General features: G+C 38.0%; 1 protein-coding gene across 3 annotated transcripts in view; it reads right to left on the bottom strand.

Moving 5' to 3' along the window:
* Positions 1–717: 717 nt before the first annotated feature.
* The window catches only part of LOC107667459 (calnexin-like), a 20935-nt gene continuing 7643 nt past the window's right edge, over positions 718–14009 (bottom strand). Inside the window, exons 2-16 of one of the 3 annotated variants that reach the window (XM_016459130.1) lie at positions 12289–12483; positions 11672–11745; positions 11004–11062; positions 10526–10667; positions 10130–10211; positions 8651–8843; positions 8296–8485; positions 8082–8195; positions 6462–6618; positions 5501–5716; positions 2961–3080; positions 2806–2874; positions 2688–2739; positions 2458–2546; positions 718–1256 (exon numbers count right to left, since the gene is read on the bottom strand). In XM_016459130.1, coding sequence (XP_016314616.1) covers positions 1197–1256; positions 2458–2546; positions 2688–2739; positions 2806–2874; positions 2961–3080; positions 5501–5716; positions 6462–6618; positions 8082–8195; positions 8296–8485; positions 8651–8843; positions 10130–10211; positions 10526–10667; positions 11004–11062; positions 11672–11745; positions 12289–12480 — 1809 coding nt within the window. In that variant the 5' untranslated portion in view covers positions 12481–12483 and the 3' untranslated portion in view covers positions 718–1196. Of the gene's footprint in view, positions 1257–2457; positions 2547–2687; positions 2875–2960; positions 3081–5500; positions 5717–6461; positions 6619–8081; positions 8196–8295; positions 8486–8650; positions 8844–10129; positions 10212–10525; positions 10668–11003; positions 11063–11671; positions 11746–12288; positions 12484–14009 lie in introns of all 3 variants that reach the window. The other 2 variants (XM_016459129.1, XM_016459128.1) reach the window with 2 other exon arrangements.

A 14009-nucleotide genomic window follows, 5' to 3' on the forward strand; every position in this document is an offset into this window, starting at 1 on the left:
AGACAGACAGACAGACAGACAGACAGACAGACAGACAGATAGATAGATAGATAGATACACAGACAGCCAGACAGACAGACAGATGATAGAAAGACAGACAGATAGATAGATACACAGACAGACAGACAGATGATAGAAAGACAGACAGACAGACAGACAGATAGATAGATAGACAGACAGACAGACAGACAGACAGACAAGCACAGATAGATAGATAGATATGGTCAGATTATAGATTGATAGACAGATAGATAGATTATAGATTGATAGACAGATAGATAGATAGATATTGTCAGATTATAGATTGATAGACAGATAGATAGATTATAGATAGATAGATACACAGATACACAGACGGACAGACAGACAGATGATAGAAAGACAGACAGACAGATAGATAGATACACAGACAGACAGACAGATGATAGAAAGACAGACAGATAGATAGATAGATAGATAGATAGATAGATACTGTATATAGACCGACCGACCGACCGATAACCTATATTATATTCCAGTACTATGCATAGGCTAGTTGACTACATGCATCGCGGGTTGTGAAGGGTTTATTATGACCTGAGGTATAAACAGTTTCATTTTTTTTTCCCAGACAGCAGCTTCTTTTCATGTGTTTTTATGCTTTTTGGTTAGACTGGGGTATTCCTCTTTCATAATACATCAGTTCACATTCTTTGGGGGGGGGGGGGAAAGCTTGAGTAATTCTAGAACAAAGGAATAAAGCTGTTGGCCTGTAAACCTTACAATACCAAGTGTGCCATACTGTGGCCATGTGTTAGGCTTCAGGAACACTGTCTGGAAGTGTGTGTGTGTGTGTGTGTGTGACAGCTGAGAGTAGGAACAGGATCTTTATGCGATCATCAGATGCACAGTTCAGGAATGGTAACAAAGACTGCGTTTCCTTTTTAGTTAGGGGGAATGTTGCTATGCTATTTGAGAGCCATCATCACCGTGGTAACTATCAACATCCTCAAGGCCGCTTGAAGAGGTGTTCGTTTGGCTGTTGGTCGAGTGGCGGACCGCACCGCTTCGTTCTGACCGTCATCACGGTGGCAAGGATGGAGAAGAAGAACAGGGAAGGAGGCAATGTGGGAGTGAGGGGAGGAAAGATGGAGAGGGATGTTGGGATATGCTGGAGGAGAGGAACTTTTGCACTTTCAACAGATTCAGAAAGTCCATTAGTCCTTTCTCAGTTTCCGGTTTCTGGGAGACCTTCTCAGAATGTCATCCTCTGATTTCTACACGAGACACAATATGAGAAAATGGCTGTGTCAACAAAAGTAGTGAACAGATGTTTTTCAAATATTTGGTCAAAACAATTTGCAATGCATCAAGCCCTACTTGGACCGTAATTATTTTTCATGGGGTTAGTCTATAAAAATAAATTTGCATTTGTGCAGATGATGATTTACAATCCTATAAACTCAGAAATGCACTTCTTAATTGGTCAGTCACATGTTCAACATTTATAAAATACCCTATTTAATAACAGGAAATTGATGCACAATAGTTTAAATGGTTTTCTATCATTTTACACTTCCATGCATGTCATTTTTATATGTGGAAATCAGCAGAAATAAGTTAACACAGCTGTATTTACATCAGGCAAACATTTGATCGGACTACTTTGTCGACTAGTAGATTAGTCGTGCAAACTCTAATTTGCATAAATGTATGCAATACATTTTAAAATCGTATTGATTACCTGTTGCTGCCATAACAATGGTCCATTTGAAAGGTTTACACAATTTTGTTCAGTTTTGTTTTTCATCTTAACAACTCCCAGTCACTGTATTGGAGCAGTGACTTTATATTATTCTTGGAAACAGGTTCCATGTTTAAAATGTGTAGCACAACAGTTACTGTGCAGTTCTTGGCATAGGTCAAAAAGGATTTACAAATTACTATTAGACTGATCCTCATAAATGTGGATTTGGACAGCAATCAAATTATCACACAACTTCTGTGCTTATCAAAAAACAGTAGTTAATTTGTCCGTACATTTTTATGTTGGTAATGGGAGAGAAAAACAAAAACAAAAAAACATTCTGGATTCAGGCAGCAATTAAAAAAAAATTTAATAAAAAAAAGACCAGCCCCTGAATAAACATTATGTCCCTATGAGAAACAATTATCCAGAATCAGGACCTCTATTAAGACAACATCAATTTGGGAAAAATTAAATGGCATTAAACACACCTAAAAATAACCCTAATTTACATGAACGCATAAAATGCTGCTGAAGACTTGTGTGGTGAAGACAAATTGATTTACTAAAATAAACTTTCTTCCAAATCCACATCAAGGTGCCTATTAAAAGACTTGAACCTTTTAACTACTAAAAATCCTGTTGCTATGGAATCTAAACAACAACACTTGCTTATAGAGTCTCAAAACATAACATTTCCAATGTTTTTCTAGTAGCGTAAGATTCTCTACCTCATTAGATGTATCGTCGTCTTTGTTGTCGCTCCCTGCGGCCTCCTCTGCTTCTCCCGAGGAGTCCTCTTCCTCACTCTTCTTTGCTTCTGAGGGAAGAACACCACAGAATTAAAGGAAACAACTTAACCTTCATAAGGTCATAAACCATGAACTAAAAGAAAAAACAAGACTCTATGAAGGATTTAGCAAAAGTTGTAATAGATGTGTGTCATGTTTATCTATCAGACCTGATTCTTCTTCCTTAGCTTCCTCTTCCTTAGCTTCCTCTTCCTCAGCTTCCTCTTCCTCAGCTTCCTCTTCCTCAGCTTCCTCTTCCTCAGCTTCCTCTTCCTCAGCTTCCTCTTCCTCCTTCACATCTGGCTGTGGTGCGTCTGTCTTCTTGTACTCAGCAGCAGATGTGGACGCTGGGCTCTTCTGTAAGGCACAGAACGACATTTATTCTACAGATCCACCCTTGGCCATACATTAAGGTCAGGCTACTTTAAATGACACACACTTACCTTTCCAGTGCAGCAGAAGACAATGATGAGCACCAGAGGCAGAGCCACAGTCAGGACGTAGACGATCCAGAGCCAGGGTCTCTCTTCAGCAGCTGTTATCATCTGATTCACCAGACCGGGCTGTGAACACACACGCACACTTAATTTACTAACACACATGCACAAGAGTCCCACACAGCCAATCTACAAGAACTTTGCTTCTTTATTTTTTTCTGCCATTTTCACCACTATCAATAAAAGTAGAAATCAGGAAATCACATGGCCCAAAAACCCCCAAAAAGATTATCTTGTAAAATCTACTAAGCTACAATTAAATAAAAAAAAAACAAATCAGTAAAACATTTGTCTCTCCATTTAAAAGTACATTACACTCAAACATTGATGCTACAAGAAGTTCACGAAGACATCGAAACATTAATTCATATCAATCAAGCAATTTAATCACAGTCTTGCCAAGCAGATTTTATTCACAGATAAACACTAATCAACACACATACACAGAGCACAAACCTCACTGGTTGTCATCTGTCAAACGTGCAAGTTTCAGCTTCTGTTAACAATATTTGATGTGCTTTATGTATGTGCACTGATCAATGTTTACATGGGACTAAAAGCCTAAATTAAATCTTTTGAGAGTTGAATATGAACTAAAATCTTATGGGTTTGGAACAAGATGAAGGTGAGTAAATGATGACATTATCATTGGATGAACTACCCCTTTATGTTAACCAGTGACTGCACTGTAAACCCTCCAAACCAAGTGTGCATCCTTTGGACATGTGATAAAGTGTTCAGACGCAGTCACGCCGAGGCACAGGCTTCTGTCCTGACTGCCTGTCTTTCATGCTGCTGTGACAAAGTCATCATGGCCGATTAAACGGACCACAATCAAAGCATGAAGCTGCTCAGACAGAAACCCACAGGCTTCTGTTAGGTCCTTTAGCCAGGGACAGAGCTGGCCCTTGAGTTTAACACGCAAGGCATGCCTGGAATCCACCTTTGGGGCAAAAGGCATGTGCACAGTAGGAATTCTCATGAAGGCCAGCCAAAAAACAGCTAATCCCAGAGTACACGGCGCTCAGCAGTGCCTCCCAGCACACCGACAGAGCCAGAGACATTCCCTTGGGATCCTCAACCTGCCTCAGAGAGAGACCCCACACAGAATTTACTTCTGAAAAAGACCCAGCGCTGCCCGCTGATTGGCCGTCACGCCCTGCTCATGTCTTTATTGACGAAAGCGAAAAAATGTAGCTTGATAATCAAAAAAATAAAAGAGACTACAAATGTTCTCTGTTCTGAAACATGAAAAAAAAAAAAATGGAATTTGGGGGGGAACACGGATTTCAAAGGGCCCTGTGCATGTCAGAGAAAATGTCACTTATAGATCCAGACAGGCAGAAATTCATCATTAGTGGCTCATACTGAATTCTGGGCAGATATTTTCTGCATGCTGCTTCCCGTAGTGCAGAGATTCAGAGGTCAAACGTGGGCTGTGTGAAGGACACAGAGGTACAAGGAGCTGTGGTCTCGCTGCGTGTGTGTGTGTAAGAGAGATGCATACTGAAACGACGGATCCGTGTGTTCATGTGTATTGTGTGAATGTGTGTGGGCTGATGAGGAGACATCCTGTGAAAGAACGTGGCTGGTTGAACTGCCTGTGCTGTGTCATGTAAGAGTGAGTGGAAACTGATTTTCAGAGCAGCGCCGAGTGGATCGCCATGCTCCACTGACACACATGGCATCATTTACAACACGAGTCAGAAAAACAAGAAACAATAATTCCACAATTATGACTTCTTACTACTGGCATAAAGTCATATAGAGGTCAACAACAAATAAGAGACAAACATGTTAATAATCGATGAGCTAAGTCCTTAAAAATGTACTTTTTGTGCTCTTGTTGATTTCATGTGGTTCTGAAAAACTATCATTTTCTAGAAGTTAATGTAATGACATCAAAAGGTCAATCATTATTTAAAAAAAAATATTTATTTCAATAAGGAATTATTAATTTATACTAAATTGTAATAAAAAGGTCAAATTATTTTATATTCTAGGTGACTTGCTGACCTTAACACACACAGTAATGAGGGGTCCTGCACAGAATTTTAATTCAGAAATTAAAAACATGTTTCTCATAGAAGAGGTGAATTCCAAGTCACCGTATGTTGGAAATGCACTTTTAAATTTAAACACGTCATTTATGAAAAAAAAAAAAAAAAAACACCATCATACATAAAGTAAATAAACCTTGTGCCATAAACCTCACAACCCTTGGCAAATCAGTGACTAATTCTTCCTCACAAGTGTTTAATGTATCAGCCAAGAAACTTTGCATCCTGGTATAATTACAAAAACCTGTGCACACGGTCAGATTGCAGCTTTTGTTTTTGATAAAGTTATTGCTGCTTTTTTGCATTCAAAATGCATTGGATGAGGATGTGCCTTTTTAGTTAACTGCACGCTCTCATCTCGCTGATGAGCACTTGACTGAAGGAAAGATAGAGAAGAAGAGCGAGATAAATACAGATGGGTCATACCTCAGCGGCTCCCTCAGCTGCTTTCTTCAGACCCCAGCCGTCAGCCGCCCATCGCTCGGCCACATTACGATCAGAGGTGACGAAGAAGTTGTCAAAGAAGATATCAGAGGACATGGACCAGAGCTCCAGACCGACGGCGCTGAATGGAGTCATACGGAACGGGTGCAGGTCCTCAAAGAAGTCTGGGTTAGGGATCTTCCTGGGCTTCCACACTCCCTGAAAAATAAAACCATTAGACATTGACATTTCCAAGTTCAACACTCAGAGTTAGGGGTTTATTTAAATCGCGACTCCTAAACCTCTTGGACTCAAACACCCCTAGTAACAGGACTGCATGATTTGGGGGGAAAACTGATTTTCCTGAGAATAACTGAGATTTAAAAAGAACAAAAAAATAAAATAATAAAATAAAATAAAAAAAATCCAGGTTTGCTGTGCTGCACAATTTGCAAAATGTTTTTGATTATATAGCAATATGACCATAATAAAATCATCTAAAAATATATATCAATATAATAAAATAAAAATATTTTTATTATATATTATAACTTAATGCAAATATAAAAACAATACAAATATTACTGTTATATTTCACTGTAAAAGATTAAGAAAAATAATAAATTTAACATTACATAATGTTGATAAACAGCCACCAAGATTAACTAATGGTGAAAAGTGTTGATTATAGCATTATATTTAGAACTAGTTGCACTGCATCAAATGTTGCAATGCTGCACTGTAGCCGAACAGAGTCATGTCTACTGAGCACACGATGCAATGATGTCCTTATTACAACACGATTTCTACATTCTCCATTTCATTACCCCTTTAAATTCTCAAGCTTTTTAAGCATTTGCAATCTATTGTGATTTTGGTTTTATTAAATCAAACAAAATGGAAAATGCAAAAAAGAAAGATGAAAACATTAACCCAAAAAAGAGCTGTAGAAGATGCCAATTACCTGATAATTAGGGTTGTCAATCATTGGTGGCTTCCACTTGCCCTTGTAGTTGGGGTTGTCGATCACTGGTCTCTCCCATGGGCCGCAGCCGGGGGCCGTTTCACAGACGGGATTGGGGATCTGAGGTGCTTCCCACGCGCCGTCCATATCCTCATCCCTAAAAGAGACGAGCACAGATGTAGTGCAGGCAGAGGGCAGTAAAGAAAGAAAACCTCACACTCAACGTGCCCCTCATATTTCTATTTCAGTTGTTCTCATGGTTAAGGCTATAATTATAAAAATTGAATCTAGATCACCCCAGGAGTCCTAATTTCTTCAATAAAACCAGCTCACTTCACCACTGTCCAACTCATAAGCGCTCAGCCTTTCACATGATCCAGTGTGACTCTGCATTCATTACAATGCGGCACATTTGTATGCATGTCTTTGAAGAAGAATGCTGCCTTCACATAAATGTTTGAAATTAAACTTTAACACCCCCAAAGCTAAGGGAAGATTTCCATCAAATTCAAATTGCCTAGTGCTTTTCACAATACACACTGTTTCTAAGCAGCTTCATCATGATGTTATATATTTATCATATTTACTAGGGCTGCACGATAAATCAATCGCATGCGATATTTAACGCGCATCTTATCAGTAAAGCCGTTTCAGAAAAATAATAATAATAGTAAAATAAAAAAAATAAAGAAAAATACATAAATAATAGTAACAACAAATATCATACACAGCTAAAAAACATTGTCAAAAGCTAGAGAAAACAAATGAGTTTAGAAACAGTAACACAGCCGAGATTTGCTATATAGTATATGTGACCCTGGATCACAAAAGCAGTCTTAAGTCGCTGGGGTATATTTGTAGCAATAGCCAACAATACATTGTATGGGTCAAAATTATCCATTTTTCTTTTATGCCAAAAATGATTAGGATATTAAGTAAAGATCATGTTCCATGAAAATATTTAGTAAATTTCCTACCGTAAATATATCAAAAATGTATTATAATTAGTAATATGCATTGCTAAGAACTTAATTTGGACAACTTTAAATGCGATGTTTAAATGCGATTTTTTGCACCCTCAGATTCCAGATTTTCAAATAGTTGTATCTCAGCCAAATATTGTCCTATCCTAACAAACCATACATCAATGGAAAGAGTATTTATTCAGCTTTCAGATGACGTATAAATCTCAATAATAAAAAAAAGACCCTTATGACTGGTCTTGTGCTTCAGGGTCACATATATCAATTGTCTGTACGTGTGCAGGTAAAGTAGTATCTAATGTGTATATAAAATATATTTTAATATATCCATAACACTATGTAACTGAAACAATGAAAAGTGAGATTTTATAAATCACAATATGATTGGATTGTGAAAAGTAGGCTTTTTATTATTAATATTATTAATTTAATTTTTTTATATTTAATTATACAGGTTTCTCCAGAAGTGGAAAAAGTTATATTTTGATGAAAGATAAAAAAATTATTTAAAAAAATTAAGTAATTTTGTGTTTTTTTTCAGAATTTTCAGTAATCGTGCATAGTAAGACCAAAAATATTTATTTATGAAGTTAACATGATTTTCTGAAGACTTTTAATATAATGGAGAAAGCCTTACCAGTCCTCTGGCTTAAGGGCATCAGGGTCACCGATGTACTCTGGTTCATCGTCCAACCAGCCGTCAGGTTTCACAGCATCTTCATCAGGAATCTTAGCAGGAGCGTCTTCATCCCTGAGTTACAAACACACCAAATAATAAGGATATGGACAAAAAGTGACGATTCTGAACCCCAGGACAACACATACAGACATAAAGACACTCTCTGCCTCACCAGTCCTCGGGTTTGACGGAATCTGGGTCCTGGATCTTGGGTCTCTCATCCCAGTCCTCTGGTTTGTGGTCATCGGGGTCCTCAATCTCGGCCAGGGGGTTGATGGGGGGAGTCATATCATTCAAGAGACTGCCGCTATTCACCACTGTCTGGTCGATCAGGATCTCAAAACTGTTATCAGGGTTCAGCACTGCAGGAAAACACATTGACACACATGAGGAATTCTGTCCAACTTTCATGAGATTTGTCTGTTCAGGTCGGTGAGAAAAACAGCAGATGGGCTGAATGAACATGTAAATGTACTCTCTGACAGCAGGTGGCGCTTATGGAAGCAGGATGAGATGTGTGTTGTTACCCAGTGTGAAGAGGTGAGTCTTCTTGTCTGTGTAGTATGTGCGCAGGTCCGCGTCGGGCTTCTTAGCATGCTTCTCCTCAAACTCGCCGGTTTTTGGGTTCTTGTGTCTAAAGATGAAGTGCAGTTTGTAATCCTCACCACACTTATCAGGCCCAAACATGATGGTGTACGGAGTCTTATCCACAAACTCCTCCTGTGAGGACAGACAGGGAAGAGCGAGGTGAGAACACATACAATTGCATCTTATACATTAAGTGTTGTGTCCAGCTCATATGCTATCATTCAACTATGTATATACACAGCAATACAGGTCACCTGATTCTGCATATATCACAAGAGTCAGCACTAATTAAATACAGGTGTAAACGAGTCCAAAAAGTTTTGTGATTGTATCACTGAAAACACATGTGGAGGCAGTCAGAATCCGTCGTGAATGCGCCCTGGACTGCAGCGTAACACCACCTAGTCATTTAACGTGATCGTTCTGGGACGTGCTGTGAGAAAGCGCACCAAAACAAGCTAATTTAACCAATCAATAAATGTCCACGAGTTACTCTAGTATGTCCAATATGACACCTTGTATACACAACTTGGTCATGCCTGGATTTAAAACAATAAATATATCTTGCTCCTACAACAGAATTTATATAAAAAAAGACATAAGTCTTACCAAATAGTTTTATATTGTTAGTAGTATTTCAAGATAAACACTTACTGAAGCAAACTTAGGGTTTATTTGATTATCCATACAACATTTCCAGAAAAATGTTGAAATGCAATAATCAAATATGATAACAAGAGGCTTTTGAGGAACATTTAATTGTACATCTCTAAATCTCTTTTTTGGCCATATAAATATCAGCATTTGCACCAAATTGCATGTTTTTGCTCGGTTTGGGCTTCTGAATAAATGTTTTTTGCTCCTTGAGTGTGAGCTCCATATTCTCACTATATTATACTATATGAGCCATAAAAGCCTGACATATCAATGAAACTCAAAAAACACGTATGCAAACTTTTTTTGATTAAAAAATCTTAACTAATAAAATTATATTTTTTTTCTGACTGTTACTTCATATCAGGCTTTAACAGGGTTAATACAATGTGCAAACAGAAATGCATCTCAGCTAACCACTTGTAATCGTTTTTTTTGATTAAAAAATCTTAACTAATAAAATTATATTTTTTATTACTTCATATCAGGCTTTAACAGGGTTAATACAATGTGCAAACAGAAATGCATCTCAGCTAACCACTTGTAATCGGATCACCAAAAATGCATCTAATAGCTCGTAGAAACAGGGCCTGAGAGTTTATACGCTTATGCCACATCTTCACATTTCAGTAAATTGAGAGTCTAGGTTAGTTTTCTATAAAGTGTAAAGAATTTTCAGGGCAGGTATAGCAGGAACTCTTGAGATACATCATATGGTGATATTTATATTATCACCAGAACAATGAACATATAGACCATCTTACCAAGTCAAGATCAGGGGTTTGAGACAGCAGTTTAACATAAGCGCCGCCACAGTCAATGCCGGTCTGGAAGTTCACCTCATACCTGAGGAAACATGGCTCACAATTACTATTATTTCACTTTTTAAGGCTTTGCCATTGTTGGTTTTTGATCATTTGCGTATATGGTTTAATTTTGGTCTCGAGTTGAGCTTTATACGAAACATGACATTTTCAGGCAATGCCAAAGTACTATAATACTGGCCACATGAAAACACAAAGCAAATGTGTCAAAGTAAGTACTTTGCCATGAGATCGCTGACAATTTCCAACTCACACTTACTTCATAAAATTTTAACTACAATATTCTCTTTATACTCATTTCATATGGACAGGCCAAGAGTAGACACGAATACTCACTGGACGATGAGTGGTTTGGTGTCAAAGGTGAAAGGTCGCAGTAGGAGAGCAGAGACGGCATGATGCTTAGCTTTAGATTTCAACACCAGACCTTTATCACCCGGGAGTTTAGTGTCCTTCATCTCCTCAACCTCCCACTTACCTACACACAAAATAACACCACAACCTCATGATCATCTCACACACCTTCAGTTCTTGTATTGCCTGCAAACCACTTCATATTAAATGCATCTTAGTTTTGAATTTTTGGGGTAATTTGAAGTTCAAACTAACAAAAAAATAAACATTGTTCTGTGATATATATATATATATTTTTTTTTATTTATTTATTTATTTTTTTCATAGGTTAGGTCTTAATTGTTTGTATGCTGAACAAATCATTCAGGTATCCACACCTTTTCTTACAATTACAAATTAGTAATTAGATGAGTAATTGGACTTTATATGAACAGGAAATGAAATAGGACATGAAACTTACCATCATACTTTGCAATGTCCTCATCAATGCCCTCTTTCTTGGCCTGGGATAAAACCCATCTAGATGGGGGAAAAAAAACAATCTAGAAAAATACTTCACAAACAAAGGCTTTTTTTGCTCATATTTATAACAAATATTTTCAAATGATATACACGACTGTTCAAAAATTTGTAGTTAAGATATTTTTTTTGTTTTGAAAGGCATTAATAATTTTATTTAGCCTAGCAGCATTAATCGGACTAAACGTGACTGTAGGACATTTGTTACAAATATTTCTATTCCAAATTAATTCTGTTCTTATGAACTTTCTATTCAAAGAATATTGAAAAAGTGGATCACAATTTTCACAAACCATATTATGCAGCACAACCGTTTTCAACACTATTAATAATCAGAACTGTTTCTCGAGCAGCAAATCAGCATATTAGAATGATTTCTGAAGATCATCTGACACTGAAGACTGGAGTAATGATGCTGAAAATACAGCTGTGCATCACAGGGATAAATTACATTTCACCATATATTCAAATAGAAAGCAGTTAAGAGCATGAGACTTTTCAAAAATATTTTTAAAAGTCTTATTGACCCCAAACTATTGAACATCAGTGTATTTATGACAAGCATTTTCAATATATGATCTTTCTGTTGTGAGGATATAGACATCTTACCCCTGAAGTGTTCCTTTATCAAATGACTCGGCAAAGTAGTGCTCTCCCATCGGCTCTGGAGCTTTATATGTCACCTTCAATAAAGACGTTTGGGGAAGATGTTAACCTCGTTGCACCAGCATAATACTATTTTATATTTAACAACGTTTAAGCTTACACAGAGAGTTGTGTTACAGGGAAGAAATAAAGTCATGTGGGTTTGGAATGACATGAGGGACAGTAAATCTGGACGGAACTTTATTTTTATGTGAACTTGCCCTTTAAGTGACATGATTAATTATTGGCAGATCAAATATCTCAAACAAACACAGACTACCGCTGCTCTGGCTAAATCTCAATTATAACTTCCCATCAAGCATCAAGTCTCGTTGTTCTCAAGAAATATCAAGAAGTGGATGCTATTTTGAGCTTAAGGTATAGCGCTGCGGTGGTTATGAGCTGGTTTAGGTCGCTCAGACGGTTACTGAACGCCACTAGCCTCTGTCCCTGGATCAACACATGGGTGACAGTTCAGCAGAATGAACAGAGATCTACATTTAAGCATGAAGATCCTGGTGTGTTGTCTAGGTAAAGCACATTTCACAATCAGCCGCAGTATGAGCAGGTAACACTCTAACCGTGGGCACTGGCGGGGGACTGGGGGCTTTTTCTTCCTCTTCCTCAACATCTTCCTCTTGCATGTCATCGATGGCATCTTCCACGTCCATCTCCATGTCATCGGCCTCCTCCTGTGCCCTCACATGACCCATGAGGCCCAGACACAGACTCAGAGAGAGCAGCGCCACACATAACCACATCTTCAGCTCCATAGTCTACAGACACAAGAGGGAATGAATTAGACATGGGTCAGGAGAGTCAGCTGGTTGTCTATGGTTTATGATGTTGGCTGTGAGTTTTCTTAAAGGGTAGTTCACTCAAAAATGAAAATTCTGTGATACTTTAACTTTACTCACCCTCATGGAAAAATACTATGGAAGTCAATGGGGACCATCAATAGTTTGGTTATCCACATTCTTAAAAAAAATCTTCTTTTATGTTCAGAAAAAAGAATTTCATACAGGTTTGGAACAACTTGAGGACGAGTAAATGTTGACAGAATTTTCGTTTTTAGGTGAACTGTCCCTTTAAATCATACAGGGCTTCTTTAAAACTGATAGCCTTTCAATCAATCAGTTTTCTGGAAAACCCCCTAACATTCTCCTGAAGACCTACTTAAACTGAAAATGTTCTCTCAGCTCTTGCCGTGTAAAATCTCTGTATGATTATGCTGGTGTGACATCTGCACAAGACACTGTCGCCATAACAGACTGAACAAATCAAACAGTTTATCGCACGTTTACCTGTGTGTGTTAAAGGTCAATAGGCCCTTTCGCACCGCGGGAACCTTTTCATAGTACCAGAACTAATTGTGGAACTACCCACTTTTTGGTGTTTTCGCAGTACTGTACATTTAGTTCTGGAACTAAAGCGGTGCGAAAGGCTCTAATGACTGGAAGTTTGTCCTTAAGGCTCAGACATACCAAACAACCATAAAAGAACTAGCGGCAATGAAAGGAAATGTACTGCCGTCTCACATTGTCTGCGTCTGTTGAGCTTGAACACTGCAAAGACCAACTGCGTCTGAGAGGCAATTACTCTCCATACAGCAGGTGGCTAAGCTGATTCGCTCAGCTAAACAGCCAATCAGAGTGCTCCGTCTCACCGACAGGCTTCGCCAATGATTCAACAAGCTCAATCGCTTGAGTAGAAACATTTAGTTAAAAGTCTATAAAAAAAACTGCCTTATGCGCAATTTAAATGTTTGTAAACAACTATTTTATATTTGAGTGTTGATTATTATATCTAAAAATACGTACCAACTTAACAGTTTGTAGCTATTTTGAACCTTTATTATTACAGTAATGTACAAGGCTCCAGACTCATTCTTCCCACTGGTCGCTCTTTTGCAACTAACTTTCTCAGCTGGTCGCACGAGCACATGATTTTTATTCATCGTCAAGTGCGCTCGTTCCTATTAGTGCCGTCAATCTGGCAACCTGAGTGTGCCAAGTCTGAGGAGGAGGGGAGGGGGAAAAAAACCCTCTCCAATATTTTGAATTTGGACTGCGATACCTAGTTCAACCACTCGGTGTCAATCCTACATACAGCACCTTTAACAAAAACAAATTAAGACAAGGCATGGCACACACCACATGCTGTATTATATACCGACCAATAAATTACAGAACGTTTAGCAAACACTGAGGAATCAAATAAATAAATAAATAAAAGAGAGCCTCCATAACGTAAGGTAAACAGCAAAGATAAGTTTTTCACAAATGAAAAAAAAAAGAAAAGT

Source organism: Sinocyclocheilus anshuiensis, unplaced genomic scaffold, assembly GCF_001515605.1.
Source record: "Sinocyclocheilus anshuiensis isolate Anshui unplaced genomic scaffold, SAMN03320099.WGS_v1.1 scaffold1547, whole genome shotgun sequence".
In the NCBI taxonomy this organism is placed as follows: Eukaryota; Metazoa; Chordata; class Actinopteri; order Cypriniformes; family Cyprinidae; genus Sinocyclocheilus; species Sinocyclocheilus anshuiensis.